We start from the raw sequence: 15,216 nt of genomic DNA, 5'->3' as shown, positions 1-15,216 counted from the left end.
TACTCATGTCATAATTCCTGGAACACTGACGTATATGTTATTTCGATTCTTTTGTAAAGCTTGTACTACAAATGTTATCTGTATTGTTATGTTCTTTAATGATGTATTTTGTACCTTTGTAATTGTATTCTCATGTTATAATATTGTAATTGACACCAGTTCATCAAATTAAGTAACTTGTAAGCATTCCTTTCACTGCACACGTTTCTGTTGGTCATAGTATATGGACAATATGTGAGACGTAGGGACTGTTAGTGTTTGCACGTGTGTTACTAATTCAGCAAGGGACTGGATAACAGCATTGCTGGTTCTAAGGACATTTCAAACAAATTTTTTTGTGAGTGGACATGTGGTGGTTTATGGACTTGCCATATTCTCCACAAGACTCTTCGAGGGTGATTGTGCACCGGCACAGTCGCAACAGATGGCTGCTGGCCGTCTCTACAAGGACTACAGTGGGTCTGCACCTTCGATGGCCCACCAATACCATTATCTCTACAAGGACTACAGTGGGTCTGCACCTCTGGTGGCCCACCAATACCATACTCTCTACCAGGACTACAGTGGGTCTGCTCTGTGATGACCTACCTACCAATATTCTTCCAAAGTACGACTGACTCTGCTGTGGGTTTGCTCTGTTGTGGCCCATTATCTGTCAGCATGTTGCTATTCTACTGTTATGTACGATTAGGACTGTCTTTATGGACTGTGAGAAAATTTGAGCTTTTGACCAACATCGTATCAATAAGTGTGTGCATTTTATATCTTTGTTACTGTAATTGTGAAAAATTTTTGTCAAATCTGTATTGGCCAGTGCCCAACACCATTTGTAAAAATTTTTTGTGGGGAGCATGGGGGCTATGTAAGTAAGCTGTTTAGGTTCTTATGTAAGTAGGCTGTTTATGTTTTCTTTATGTAAGTAGGCTGTTTAGGTTCTTATGTAAGTAGGCTGTTTAGGATTTCTTATTGGTAACGCCACCTCTGTATGAAAATCACTGGCTGTGCTGTGTGCAGTCTGTGGCTGCTTTGCATTGTTGTAATACTCGCCATTGTAGTGTTAGGCAGCTGCGCAGCGTTGCGCAGTTGGAGGTGAGCCGCCAGCAGTGGTGGATGTGGGGAGAGAGATGGCGGAGGTTTGTAATTTGTCATGAACTGCTATATTTATACATGATGATATCAAGGTAAATACATTGTTCGTTCTCTACTAATATCTTTCATTTGCTAACTATCCCTATCAGTAGTTAGTGCCTTCCATAGTTTGAATCTTTTATTTAGCTGGCAGTAGTGGCGCTCGCTGTATTGCAGTAGCTTGAGCAGCGAAGATTTTTGTGAGGTAAGTGATTTGTGAAAGGTATAGTTTAATGTTAGTCAGGGCCATTCTTTTGTAGAGATTTTTGAAAGTCAGATTGCGTTGCGCTAACAAAATATTGTGTGTCAGGTTAAGCACAGTCTTGTATAATTGTTCAAAGGGGACGTTTCACGGTATGCGGGCGAGAATTATCCTGTTGGAAAACGCCCCCTGGAATGCTGTTTATGGATGACAGCACAATAATTCGAATCACCAGCTTCATACACAAACTTGCAGTAAGGGTGCATGAGAGAACCACAAGTGCTCCTCCTGTCGTACGAAACTGCACTCCAGACCATAATTCGAGGTGTAGGTCCAATGTGTCTAGCACACAGACAGGTTGGTTGCAGGTTCGCACCTGGCCTCCTCCTAAGCAAAACATCTCTGTCGCCGAGGCACAACCAGCTTTCATCAGAAAACACAGCAGGTCTCCACCCTGCCCTCCACTGTGATCTCGCTTGACACCACAGAAGCTTCAAATGGCAGTGGTTTTCGGTCAGTGGAATGCATGCCACAGGGCGTCTGGCTCGGAGCTGTCCTTTCAGAAACCGATTTGTAACAATGCGATGTGCCACTGTGGTACCAACTGCTGCTCAGATTGCTGCTACAGATGCAGTTTGACGCTCCAAAGCCATACAACGAACAATATGGTCTTACCTCTCGGTTCTATCACTTGACCGTCCGAAGTCTGGTCTTCTCGCGGCCGTACATTCTAGTGACCACTGCTGCCAGTAATCATGTACAGTGGCTACATTCCACCATGGATTTCTGCAGTACCACGGAATGAACATTCAGTATCTCGTAGCCCTATTACACGACTTCGTTCAAACTCAGTGAGGTGTTGATAATGGCGACTTTGTCGCCCTAAAATCAATCTTCACTAACATCAATTCACTACGTCTAATCTCAAAGGTAACTAACGCTCACGACGGTATTTCAAGCAAATCTGATTTGCATCCTCATAGTGACGCTCCTAGTCCCATTCTTGTGCGACTGGTGCGAAATTTGAATGGACATCATCCTTCAGATGCAGAAACACGCCTACCAATTTCCGTTTACGTCGCACAGCTCCTTCTTGCTGTTGCGATCTTTTTTTTCCGTCAGTGTAGGCACGAGTGCTCTGCAAAACACAATCTCATATCTCACGGCAACAAAAACAGTAGAAAATCCTGCGAACTGCTTATGGTAGTCTCTACGCTCATTTCTAAATGTAATTCCAAAATGTGTCACTAGACTGAAACTATGACTAGGACACATCGTCTTTCCCTAGGCACACTATCCTCAAGGTGCAACGCTCTCCCCTATGTATTGAGAGTGAAGCAAAGAAAGACGATAGTAATGATAAATAGCAAAAATGAAATTAGCGATAAACTACAAGATCAAAATGTAGTAAAACGTATGAGTCGAAGTGAAGGCATTCTGTTCCATTGGAAGCAAAATAACGCCCAACGGACGAAGCAAATCGGACATAAGAAACAAAAAAGCACTGGGAAAGAGGGCATTTGGTAATGAAACGCTAATAATCGGACACAGGGGTCAGTTTGTGTATTGAATTTCTGAGAATGGACCTCGGGAACATTACATCGTATGAAAGAGAATTATGGACTGTGGGAAACCAGGGTAGTAAGTAAACAGAAGTGTCTGACATGTCGCCTAATAGATGAATGCAAAACATTAAAAAGATTGCTACGGTAAGAAACGTGGAAGTTATCCGTATAATCTGCGGGGAAAAAACTCTGGAAATCAGTGAAAGAGGGGTCTGCATGACAGCACATGTGTTGAAATATCATATGGTAATTTCTATGGTACTAGAGAGGACAAAAACTGCAGGATAGACAGAGTTTGGAATATATCCAAAAAATAATCGAGGACGTTGAGTACTGGAGAGGAAGTAACAGCGTGCCGCGTCAAACCGCTCTGAATACCGATTGCATCTCAACCCCTCCCCTTTCCGCAACCCCCCTGTCTCCCTCTCTCTCTCTCTCTCTCTCTCTCTCTCTCTCTCTCTCTCTCTCTCTCTCTCACACACACACACACACACGCACATGCACACGCACACACACACACACACACACACACACACACACACACACACACACACAAACCTAGCCCCAAAAAAAAATATTGGCTTGCCTTTAAGATATTGCTGGGAAGTGGATATCCATGCCATAGGTAAGTGCTGGTTGTAATACTGCTTATCAAAGAGCCTTTAATTTAAAAAGAGTAAGTAAAGCATCACTAAAGATTTATAATATTGTTATGGCTATATTTCAAGAATGTGCTCATCATTTTTGAAAGTACATAAATATTCTCAGTTTCTTTGGATCGCTACAGGGAAACGGGAGAATTTATACATAGATATGTGCCATCCGTATTACAGCAGCAAGGATATTAGTAAGAATGTCTTTGATAAGGGAAGGAGGCCATATTTCGACACCTTAGAAGGGTACGACTTGTATAAATCCTGTAAGGTTGCGGAAAAGGCTACAGATTTGTGTATGTATTTCTGAATTTATTCTCCACTTGCAGGCAACTTACAATTAAATTGTTATAACATAATAAAGTCAGTATTTGAGAGGAGCAGGGACGATATTAGGGCCCGATGGCTTAAATTGTCAAGACGAACTGAAGCCCATCAGGACCCATCTATCGCTTTTTCCAGTAATTTTTCAGTAACGACTGCCAATAGTAACCTTGAACCACATATATAAAGCATATATATTAATGCAAAGTATGTGTAGCATTTACGAGTTACCACATTCGCTTTCCTTTTATTTGCGGGGGGGAACGGGAAGGTCGGAGGAGATCGATCATTTGCTTTGCGAATGGTCTAATTCAGGCCGACACTGTTTTCTTTCATTTGCCAATCCCTTCATGTCAGAGTAACCTCCTATTGACTACTTTTCGTTAACGAGACGAGTGTGGCTATCGTATGGATGGGTTTCTTTCAGTTTTCCAGAGATCAAATTTACCACCATTATTCGGGAGAGCATCTGGCTGACAAGACTTTTAAAAAACTTTAGACTGTGGAGTAAACTGTTATCTTTGATGCATGCGAAAAACTCGGCAGTACAAGTGCTTTATATATTGCTATATATATATATTGAATCAACTTAAGATCACCTCTCCATGGCATTCATTACTTTGTGTTTCATATTCATTACTTGTGTTTCACAGAACGAGATTTTCTGAATCCTTGCTGGGTAAGTTTCCGTTGCTCGTAATGAACACAGTATATGTCCACAACTCCTACTTCAGATCGATACAATGAAAGTTCTCAGATTTGTTGGAGTTGTCAACGGCTACTTTCACAAAATGTTACGTGCAATTTACAGATATTCGGATAACCATTACAGACTTCCTTTCGCGTAAGGACAAGCTATCTTGTAGCGAAGCAGTGAGACAAGCCGCCGACTTTCTTTCGCTTGTCAAGCTCCACGTAGCGCTGACGTCCTTGCCCCCCACTACACGTCAGACGTTAACAAAGTAGGGACGTGATAAATGACAGGGACAAGTCCAGGGATGTCGATAACGCTTCCGGCGAAAATCCCTAACTTTTACGACGCGCCAGCGCTAGCTGGCGGGCCAGGAGGCCCTGCAAGACAGCCCGCGCGGGGCACAGAAGGGGGGAGAGGGTTAAGACCAGCCCCGGCTCGCCAGAGATAATGCATTTAGCACTGGCAGCGCCTGCTACTTTGTGAAATTGGGTCGTAATTAAATGAGCGGCAACTGTGTGGCAGAAATTATACCCAACACTCGGCGTCGCCGCGTGAGGGGCAATCGCAGGAACCGGCGGTTGTCCTTTAATCTCCGGACTCAAACTAGTTCGCAACTTTAGAATGGCTAAAATTTCATCTCCTCTCATTTCGTGAATTACGTATCTGATTCTCCACGTGTAGGACCCCCAACATATTTAACGCTACGTCAACCTTCTCCCCACAATTACTTCTGTGCAAGAAAAGTTTACCAAAAGTTATCCATGTTCTTAAAGCGCGGTGATGATATCCAGAACGAACAAGAACTTCAGCTCGGTTTAAACGGTCTTATAATAGCCAGGGATATTCTGACTCGGACGGGAAACCGTGATTTTGGTGCCCCATCAGAACCCAGTTTGCGCAACTAGTCAAGAAACCGGGATAACAACAGTCCCCTAATTATCTTATTGGTTCCGTTTGTGTTAAATGCTTCACTGTTTAAATTAATTTGATGATAACTCTACAGCCCATCTATGAAAACTGATTCATCTAATTCCTTTTGCTACCTAATGCACTAGCGGTATTACATAAGGTAACTAAATGATGTTAAATAACCTGTGAAATTATGATTTTTTTTTCGTTTTCAACTGTTTGCCACACCAGGTATAATAATAATAGTTTCGCGTGTTTTACGACGCTGCGCAGGTTATACAAGTAAGTGCAATTTAGGGGGTTGGGTTGTTTTTGGGGGAGGAGACCAGAAAGCGAGGTCATCGGTCTCATAGGATTAGGGAAAGACGCGTAAGGAAGTCGGCCGTGCCTTTCAAAGGAACCATCCCAGCATTTGCCTGGAGCAATATAGGGAAATCACGGAAAACCTAATCAGGATGGCCGGACGCGGGATTGAACCATAAGCGTGGCTTATTGGAATGCGGAGGATCCTGGTTCGATATCTGGTGCCGGCAGGAATTATTCCTTGGTGAGAGGCCTGGTACAGGATGCATTCAGCCTCATGACATTTGCCTGACCGAGTTTTAGCGGTTCCAGGTTACGAAAACTGACAACGTACAGCTTCCAATGACGCCATTGGCAAATGAAAAGAAAAAAAAAAAAAAACTGGAAATTTGTGATAAGGTCTTATGGGACCAAACTAATGAGGTCATCGGTTCCTTAGCTTACATACTACTTAAACTAACTTACGCTAAGGACAACACAAACATCCATGCCCGAGGGAGGATTCGAACCTCCCACAGGAGGAGCCGCGATAACCGTGAGAAGACGCCGAGACCGCGCGGCTACCCTGCGTGGCATTGGCAGATGATATCACGACGGTCGGTCGGTACCGATGTGTCCTGCTAGGGCTTGCAGGCGGAGTACACGTACCTTACGTGATTTAGTGAAACTGAGGTTTGTGTTCTGCTGTTCTCAATGAGTGTTAATTCAAGGTTGGTTAGAAGAAGCACGCCAGAGCTGGTGCGTAACAGACTTTCGAATATCACCAATGGATTTTCCGAGCTTGAAGCTCGCATTGGACGGACGGATGACCAACCACAGTGTCATTTGACCTCAGTCTATAAGGCATTATTGGAAATTAGTGTAGGTCGTTGGTGCAGCATCTGGCAACGAGGTGTAGTCAAGAATTCGCTCTCGATAGCGGAAGGTTGATAGTGAAAAATTTTTCCCAACACCAGTATTTCAACCTCTGTTACGATGGGCAGTGTTATTTGTAGCTGAGTTTATAGCATTTATCTCCTTCTTGCTGAAATAATTCGATTCTCCGTAATGTAAATGTGTGTAGTCCTTTGTCAGTACTTTCAATCCTTAATCTGTAGGCATGAGTACATCCGCTACAGAAATTACCTTCGCTTCACACATAGTTATGAAGCAAAAAGGCTGTAACCATAAAAGCTTTTCTGGTACAACATGTGAGCGTGTGCATGCTACCAAACAAATGGTTTTAATAACTGAAAGGGCTGAAGCGTAGAATATCGTGACTGATTTTGTTCATTTATCTAAAACAATATCATAAATAGCAGATTCGTGCGCCAGTTCCAGTTTACATCTGCTTCATTCTCCCATATATTTCTATAATTCGCGGCGTATTCTGTAAAACTTTAAACCAAGTACAAGATAAGATAGGTATTCTCGATACGAATGTCTTTCATGGAATTGAGCGAATGACTGATGATCACTTACTGTATGTCAGTAGTTTCAGAAACATACACCAGTTTCAACATTATTGTAATATTGTTTTTGTATAATGTCAAATGAAGTCAAACAATGGAAAATCCAGGATGGAATGTAACAATACGAGAGAAGGAAAGTTACTACTACCCATATAGCGCAGATGCTGAGCCGCGATAGGCACAAAAAAAAAAAAAAAAAGATTCACACAAACATAGCTTTCGACCATTAAGGCCTTTGTCAGTCTACTGCTGAGACAGTGGCAGTTATGAGATTCAGATCGTTGGTGGTTGTACGCCAGCAACCAGCTGCTAATTGGTTTTAAGTTACTGTATTCAGAAAGTGCAGTTACTACTTTGAAATTAATACTATTCATCATCAGAAGAACTTCATGCTTTTGTCAAAACACATGTCATTTCGTTTGCTCGTGAGTTTCCCTCCTATAAACAATAATTCACAGTTAAAAACGTACACTGACGGGAAAAAATCGAAACACCAAAAAAAGATTTGTGTAGAACACTGAAATTTCGGGAAAACATTTGGCTAGGTAACATATTCAAGTTATTAACACTGAATTATCACAGGTAGAGAGGATATAAAATGTAGACTGGCAATGGCAAGGAAAGCGTTTGTGAAGAAGAGAAATTTGTTAACATCGATTATAGATTTAAGTGTCAGGAAGTCGTTTCTGAAAGTATTTGTATGGAGTGCAGCCATGTATGGAAGTGAAACATGGACGATAAATAGTTTGGACAAGAAGAGAATAGAAGCTTTCGGAACGTGGTGCTACAGAAGAACGCTGAAGATTAGATGGGTAGATCACATAACTAATGAGGAGGTATTGAATATAAAATTGGGGAGAAGAGGAGTTTGTGGCACAACTTGACAAGAAGAAGGGATCGGTTGGTACGACATGTTCTGAGGCAACAAGGCATCACCAATTTAGTATTGGAGGACAGCGTGGAGAGAAAAGTCGTAGAGGGAGACCAAGAGATGAATACACTAAGCAGATTCAGAAGGATGTAGGTTGCAATAGGTACGGGGAGATGAAGAAGCTTGCACATGATAGAGTAGCATGGAGAGCTGCATCAAACCAGCCTCAGCACTGAAGACCACAACAACAATAACAATATAAACGCGAGATAAGCCATTGCAAATATGAACTGATGGCACATTAATAACCGGTGTAACCGCCAAAATCTCAAGCTTGGAAACGAGAATGCGTTGTGTTGTAAGGGTGCCGGATGTCAGTTTGTGGGACAGAGTTCCCTGCTTGTTTCACTTGGTCGGTTACTGCAGGGACGCTTGGTGCTGTTTGTGGATGACGCTGGAGTTGTCATCCGATGATGTCCCATATATGTCGACTGAAGACAAGATCTGGTGCGCTAGAGGGCCAAGACAACAAGTCGACATTCTGTAGAGCATGTAAGACTACAATAGCGGTATGTGGGCAAGCGTTATCGTGTTGGAACACACTCCTTGGAATGATGTTCAAGAATGGCAGGACAACAGGTCGAATCAGCTGTCCGATGTACAAATTTGCCCTGAGTGAGATTGGGATAACCACGGGAGTGTTCCCGCTGTCATATGAAATCGCATCCTAGACGGTATTTACTGGTGTAGGTCCAGTGTGCCTAGCACGGAGACAGGTTGTTGGCAGGACCTCAGCAGGCCTCCTTCTGGCCAAGAAACAGCCCTCACTGGCACCGAGGGAGAACAACCTTTCATCATAAAACACTACAGTCTTCCACGGTGCCCTCCAATGAGCTCTCGCTGGACACCACTGAACTCGCAAATGGCGGTGGTGAGGCGTCAGTGGAATGAGCGCTATTGGGCGTCGGCGTCTGCTCAGAGCTGTCCGTGAAGTAACAGATTTGTAGCAGTTCCTTGTGTCACTGTGGTGCCAACGGCTTCTCAGATTGCTGCTGTAGATGCAGTACGACACGATAAAGTCATACGCCGAGTACGATGGTCTTCCCTGACGGTAGTGCCACCTGGCTATCCAGAGCCCGTTCTTCTTGCGATCGGGCAGTCTCCTGACCAACGTTGTCAACAATCATGTACAGTAGCTACATTCCGGACAAGTACTTTTGCAGTTTGAGAGCAGGAACGTCCAGCTCCTCGTAGCCTGCCACTGGCGAGAAATAAGATTAGATATCATCGTTTAGATGCAGAAACACGCCAACCAACTTCAATTTATGTCATCCAGCGTCACATCGACGCAACAACGTTTACCTTCACATCAACAATGTCTGTTTTACTGATACTATCTGGACGTGTGACGCTTCAGGTTGTCCTTTGGCCCTGAATGTCGTAATTGGTCTTATATCATGATCAGTAATATGTTAGGTAGATGGGTAGGTGGCTGTGTGGCGAAGCACCACCTTATCAAGGACGCAAAGCAACCACAACAGTGAAAATGAGAATAATAAATTCAAATGTTCGAAAGAATTTAGCGTATTTGCATATATGGGAATTTATGGATGCCTAGATTGAAAGAGGGGAGTGGGAGTGGGGAGGTAATAATAGGGTATGCCCGATGGAACTTTAAAAATACTGAAGAAACGATACATCCGAAGTAAAGAGAATTTGCTATAAAGTGCACACCTACATTCAATACCGTGTTTGCACACCCCGTGCACTGTGAGATGTTCGATCTCCATGACACCGTCCATTGTATGAGAGAAGGCTTCCTGCGACGACACATGCCAGTTGAGCTCGTGTCAGCAGACACAGCAGGCCTTCCCAGCTGAATGATTCCAACCTGCTGGAGGAAAGTGTTCACGACGTAGCCTCATAAATTTTCCTCTTTAAAGACGAACCCGGTGACAAAACGTTAATTGTAAGCCCAAACGACAGGGTTAGAGGGGCATGTCCTGATACTGCACAGGCCTCAAATTATCGATAATGGTGTGTATCATCAGACATATTCTGTAAATAATACTGGAGGAAACCGTGACTGACCCACTTCCCTCTTGAATCCATGTTGCCGCCTTTACAATCGATTGCGCCACTTAATTATCGATTGTCTGACACATCCTGCGCTCTCGATGCCATCACCACTGATAAGGATCATTAGAATAAAATGATACACATAAGGTGCGAACAGAAGCATTTAGACACATTTTTTCCCTCGCCCAATACGTGAAATGGTAGGAAGTACCACCGCCATGCACTGTACAGTAACTTGGGAAATATATATCTAGATGTAAATACGCAAGTAAATACTGCCCTACTGATCAAACTTTCATCACAGATGATACAATGTCCACCTTCAAGTGCACTAATGTGCTGGGGGTTTGTAATGGACTCCCAGAGGCCAAATGCATCATGACAAGACAGTTAAATACTCTCTCGACACAGCCACGCCAGTGGCCTCCAAAGATAATGGGTAGTTTCGTTCTGTTTTCTCCGGGGTATCTACGACTCATAATTTGTAGGTAACGCTCGTCCGATATTAACCGCAATCAACCCCTACGAGGCAGATCCTCAGCGTTTTGTGACTAACGATAGTGGTTGAATCTGCTAATGACCGCTCTGTGGTTTATTTGACGGGGGAACTTCCTGAGCTGGAAATCTCTCTTTTGCCGATAGTGACGAAGAGCGCACGATCTAAGGTTGACATGAACATTTAAGACCTATGCTTGACACGAACATTCAAGTCATGTTGACTAACTCAACAATCTACTCAAGCCGCATTGTTTCGTCCCTGACTCAGGACACAGTGTCACACTACTAATCTATAATAACAGTCCTTTACGCACGTGAAAGTCAGTTTTACTATCCGCCAAGGGCATCATTTGAAATAATTTTTTGTCAACTACAGGTCTTCGATCTTCTGATTATATCCAGATGTCATAAAATGTTTACAAAAGCCAGTGCGGAAACGTTATTACCGTGGCACCAAATTAAATGAAAGCGCCCTTTGACACTCTTCATCCATTATACTTACAACGGTAAAATACTTCCATATAGTTAACCAATCTGCTTATAAGGTCATACTTAGGTTCAACATTTTCGTGTGCAGCGTGGAGTGCATTTTGATTAACTGTTTACCCTTTACCGTATTGTGTATTTTGAAATTTAGGGCTGTGACGCAGGATGGTTTTATTTTATTTTACGCAGTAGTATAAACGATGTCATGTAGGCTTTTGTGAATAATTTTATGACACTTCAAGGTGATCAGATGATCGAAACAAGTAGTTGTGTCATAACAGATCTGAGCTTTTCTGAAATATGACATTTTCCGAATACCTACGAACTGTGGGACATACAATACATTAAACAGCTGACTGTACATGGCAATTTGGTGTTATCAAAAGAATATTGAGCAAGAGGTTTCCGACGAATAACAAATTGTAGAATATGTGAGGGTGGTACAAAAGATTTTTTTCAGAATTTACTACCAGTAAAAACGAAAACTGACACACAATGTATTATAATTATCATTCTTATCCAACTAACACCTTCCTATGATTCCTTTTAGAAATGTAATTTCTACTTTGCAAATCAGTCTGTAAGAGAACTCATATGTCACTGCCAAATATCAGAAAGGGTAATGTCATCAATTATAAATGTTTGTTTTAGTGTCTTGTTTCATCTTATCATTGAGCGATCTGCTGACGATGACATATGTGCATTACAATCACTGTTACGATTTTGAAAGTCCTATTTCTAGACTGTACTCATCTGCAAAATGTTCCAATTTGCACAAAGACTGTTGTATACATTCTGTTTTCGTGTGATTATTGTATATTTACCGTTGAATCCTCGTACTTTTGTTGTAGGTTTGACTTTTTCTAACATTCCTTTAAGGTACTGCTTAGTTGTAGGTGTTATACCAAAGCTTTGTTATAGCTTTGTGTCGCGTGTTATTTAATACCCTCAGTTCTTCTCGTATTAATAAAAATGGCGCTTCATCCAGTAAAATGATATTTGGAATAAATAACAGTCTACGTGTCAATCAACTTGCCTGACGATTGCTGCAGGTAGGTCGGAACATCGTTTTCATTAGAGGCTGATGAATCTTCCAGATGACAGTAAACACCAAACTCCGACTGAAATGCATCTAAAATAACAGTCGCCCTTCAACTAACTTCAGATTACCCCTTAAGGATTACCATCCATTTTTAAATATAGGCTGGATTTAACGGATATAAGTGCAGATATTTTTATACGTGGTACCATAATATGTACACACGCCAGTGTGTTGGTTATTTTTTCTCTGGGTCGAACAACCTTCCTACAAACGTCGCAAGATGTTATCATCTGATGTATTCTACACGGTCGTACAGCACCACTAATGGACTCTGCTTGTCAGTGTAGACTAACCATTATATGTCCAAGTGTCCACACTTCAACACCTGACCTGCAGCTGAGGATCAAATACGCATAAATGGCTTGTTCTTGCCACATGTACCTGGAGGTTCTAACCGGCCGAAAAACAGACGACTTAATGGCTATAATTATTTGCCCGTAAATGTCGTAAACACTGATGTGTGTGTGTATGTGTGTGAAATCTTACGGGACTTAACTGCTAAGGTCATCAGTCCCTAAGCTTACACACTACTTAATCTAACTTATCCTAAAGACAAACACACACACCCATGCCCGAGGGAGGACTCGAACCTCCGCCGGGACCAGCCGCACAGTCCGTGACTGCTGCGCCTGAGACCGCTCGGCTAACCCCGCGCGGCTAAACACTGATGTAAAGTTGTTCAGTACACCATCCACAATAAGAAAAAAAACTGGCGTTTCACCGTTATATCTCATGTGTCTGTGTGTATAATTGAGTGTTGAGAATTGAGCAATACGTTTCGAATGAAACACGAACTGTGATACATTTTTGCAGAAGCTGATGACAATAAAACCAGTACTGACAGCGCTGCGCCCGGAATAACGTCGATGTTTCGACCATCTTACAATATGGCCCTATGAATACTACTGCGACTTAGATAATTTTTAAAAATTGCTAATTGAGGAGTAGTGGGAAAACGGTTTTCGCTAAAGACGGTACAAACCATTTTTTGAGCAGCTATTGACAGCAGAAATGAAGACTGACTGAGCTGTTCCTATCGCTTGGACTCCAAGAAAAATGTTGGCATTTGCAAGACTGGGCGGTACTTACTCATGGGGCTGGGTGTGAGCGGCATGGGGGTGCTGTGGACGTGCTCTGCTCGGAAGTTGTACTTGCTGAGGAAGGCGAACTTGGGGCCCCGTGAGCGCGTCAGCGAGCTGGTGGCCGAGTTGACGGCGCGCACATACTCGCGCCGTCCGAAGTTGGTGTGCGGTGTGATGAGCCCGATGTGGAGGCCGGGTAGCGACGGCGCGTCGGTGGCGACGCGCCCGCCCCCGCCGCCCCCGCGCTGCACCGGCGTGCCGCCCCCCGCCGCCACCAGCAGCGCGGCCAGCAGCAGCAGCGCCAGCTGCAGCCCAAGTCTAGCCATGCGCGCGCCGCAGCTGCAGGCGCCGCCGTCCTCTTCTGCCGCGCGCGGGCACAGCCAACGGCCTAGACCATGCCAGGAGCCGCTGCCGGCCTGACAGGTCCGAAGCGCGACTTGAGGCCAATAGCACACGCTCTACAATCCCGACACCGGCTGTTCTTGGAATTCTGCACCGAACTAGACACACGCTCTCAGATCCTAATGTCTGTGAACTGGGTATCCGGGCGATTATTCGTTGCAGTCACACCATGTGAGAGTCAACATTGCCGTCAGTTCCACTATGTGGTCAACACTTTGCTCAAAATCGCATCGAACGTCTCTTGACGTGGACCATTTGATCTTGTGAGCCAATCCCTTCCATACCTTAAGGCTTGAGACGTTTACATTAACATCGCCTTAGTTTCTGCTTGTTCGTTAAGTGTATTACTCCCAAATTACTACTGTCTCACCTATGTGAATTAATTATGGCTGCCTGCTGCGTAGCCGGAGACAATAACAAATGAAGTATTTCTAAAAGCACCAAACACTGATCTCAACTGTATTCACGCCAACATTTCTGAGCCGCATCTCCCGATCGCTTCCTCTCTGTAAAACCTTTCTTCATCACAGCTCAAGCCCAAGAGGTTACATTTCTCAGTTATCAAACACTATGCCTCAGATAATCACAATTTCTGTATAAGTAAAGTAGTAATCCGTAATGTTCTATCCACTGCCAGGATTACACTTTTAACTGCTAGCTCCAACAGTGAAATCCATATGTAACCAATAAAGAAAGCCAAGTCTGCTTAGAGGCTCCCTTTTGACAAGTAATCGTTCTCTCGCCTACATAAATACCAGAAACTGAACACACCACTGTAATTCAACACAGACAAAACTTATTTAGCTCATTTCGTATCCCAAGTACTATAAAATCTAATAATATACCAGCTTACTGAATTGAATCATCGAAATGTTTGACATTCCTGGTAATAATGGATGCAAGCTTACAAGCTTTATATTTTTCAGAAGCCTTATTCTCTTCTTCACCTACTTATTCACTAAAATTATCATCGTTCTTCACAAAGTACCTAAGAATACAAACGAAGTTCAAAGTGTTTGTTTAAACGTAGTCTCTCTGGCATTATTCAACAAGATTTTTAGTATACCCCTCTAAAATCATATATTGAACAATATAATAACAGCAATGTTCAAAATCATCAGTCACTGTCTTTGGTTCTATACATTAATGTCAGCTGAGTTCTGACCTCCAATTTTGCTCACTTAGGTACCAAAGTTTCAGTATTCACCGCTGCGTTGCTTTTAGACTGTCTCAGTACTACAAAGACAGCTACTGCGAGGCTGGCATTCTACGTCTGAGGGTGCGGCTAAACTTTACACTGAAACTCGCTTTAGAAAAAGAGTGGACACGTATTTCTAACACGACAACATTGAGAGAGAATTGAGCCTTCCACTTCTTACGCCTAATTCGAATGCTTCCATCAACCATCAACAATATACACAACACTTTAAGCATTTTGTTTGCTTAAACGACTTTCACAACTTTAGA

The 15,216-nt window shown here is 43.1% G+C and overlaps 1 protein-coding gene across 1 annotated transcript in view; it reads right to left on the bottom strand.

Moving 5' to 3' along the window:
• LOC124606282 (glutamate receptor ionotropic, NMDA 2A-like) overlaps nucleotides 1-13,673 on the bottom strand; it is a 522,926-nt gene extending 509,253 nt beyond the window's left edge. The window contains exon 1 of the mRNA XM_047138263.1: nucleotides 13,355-13,673. Coding sequence (XP_046994219.1) covers nucleotides 13,355-13,673 — 319 coding nt within the window. The remainder of the gene's footprint in view (nucleotides 1-13,354) is intronic.
• Between the last annotated feature and the right edge of the window lie 1,543 nt (nucleotides 13,674-15,216).

The sequence above is a fragment of the Schistocerca americana genome, chromosome 3 (assembly GCF_021461395.2).
Source record: "Schistocerca americana isolate TAMUIC-IGC-003095 chromosome 3, iqSchAmer2.1, whole genome shotgun sequence".
Taxonomy (NCBI): Eukaryota; Metazoa; Arthropoda; class Insecta; order Orthoptera; family Acrididae; genus Schistocerca; species Schistocerca americana.
This window is presented reverse-complemented; position numbering and strand designations above follow the sequence as displayed.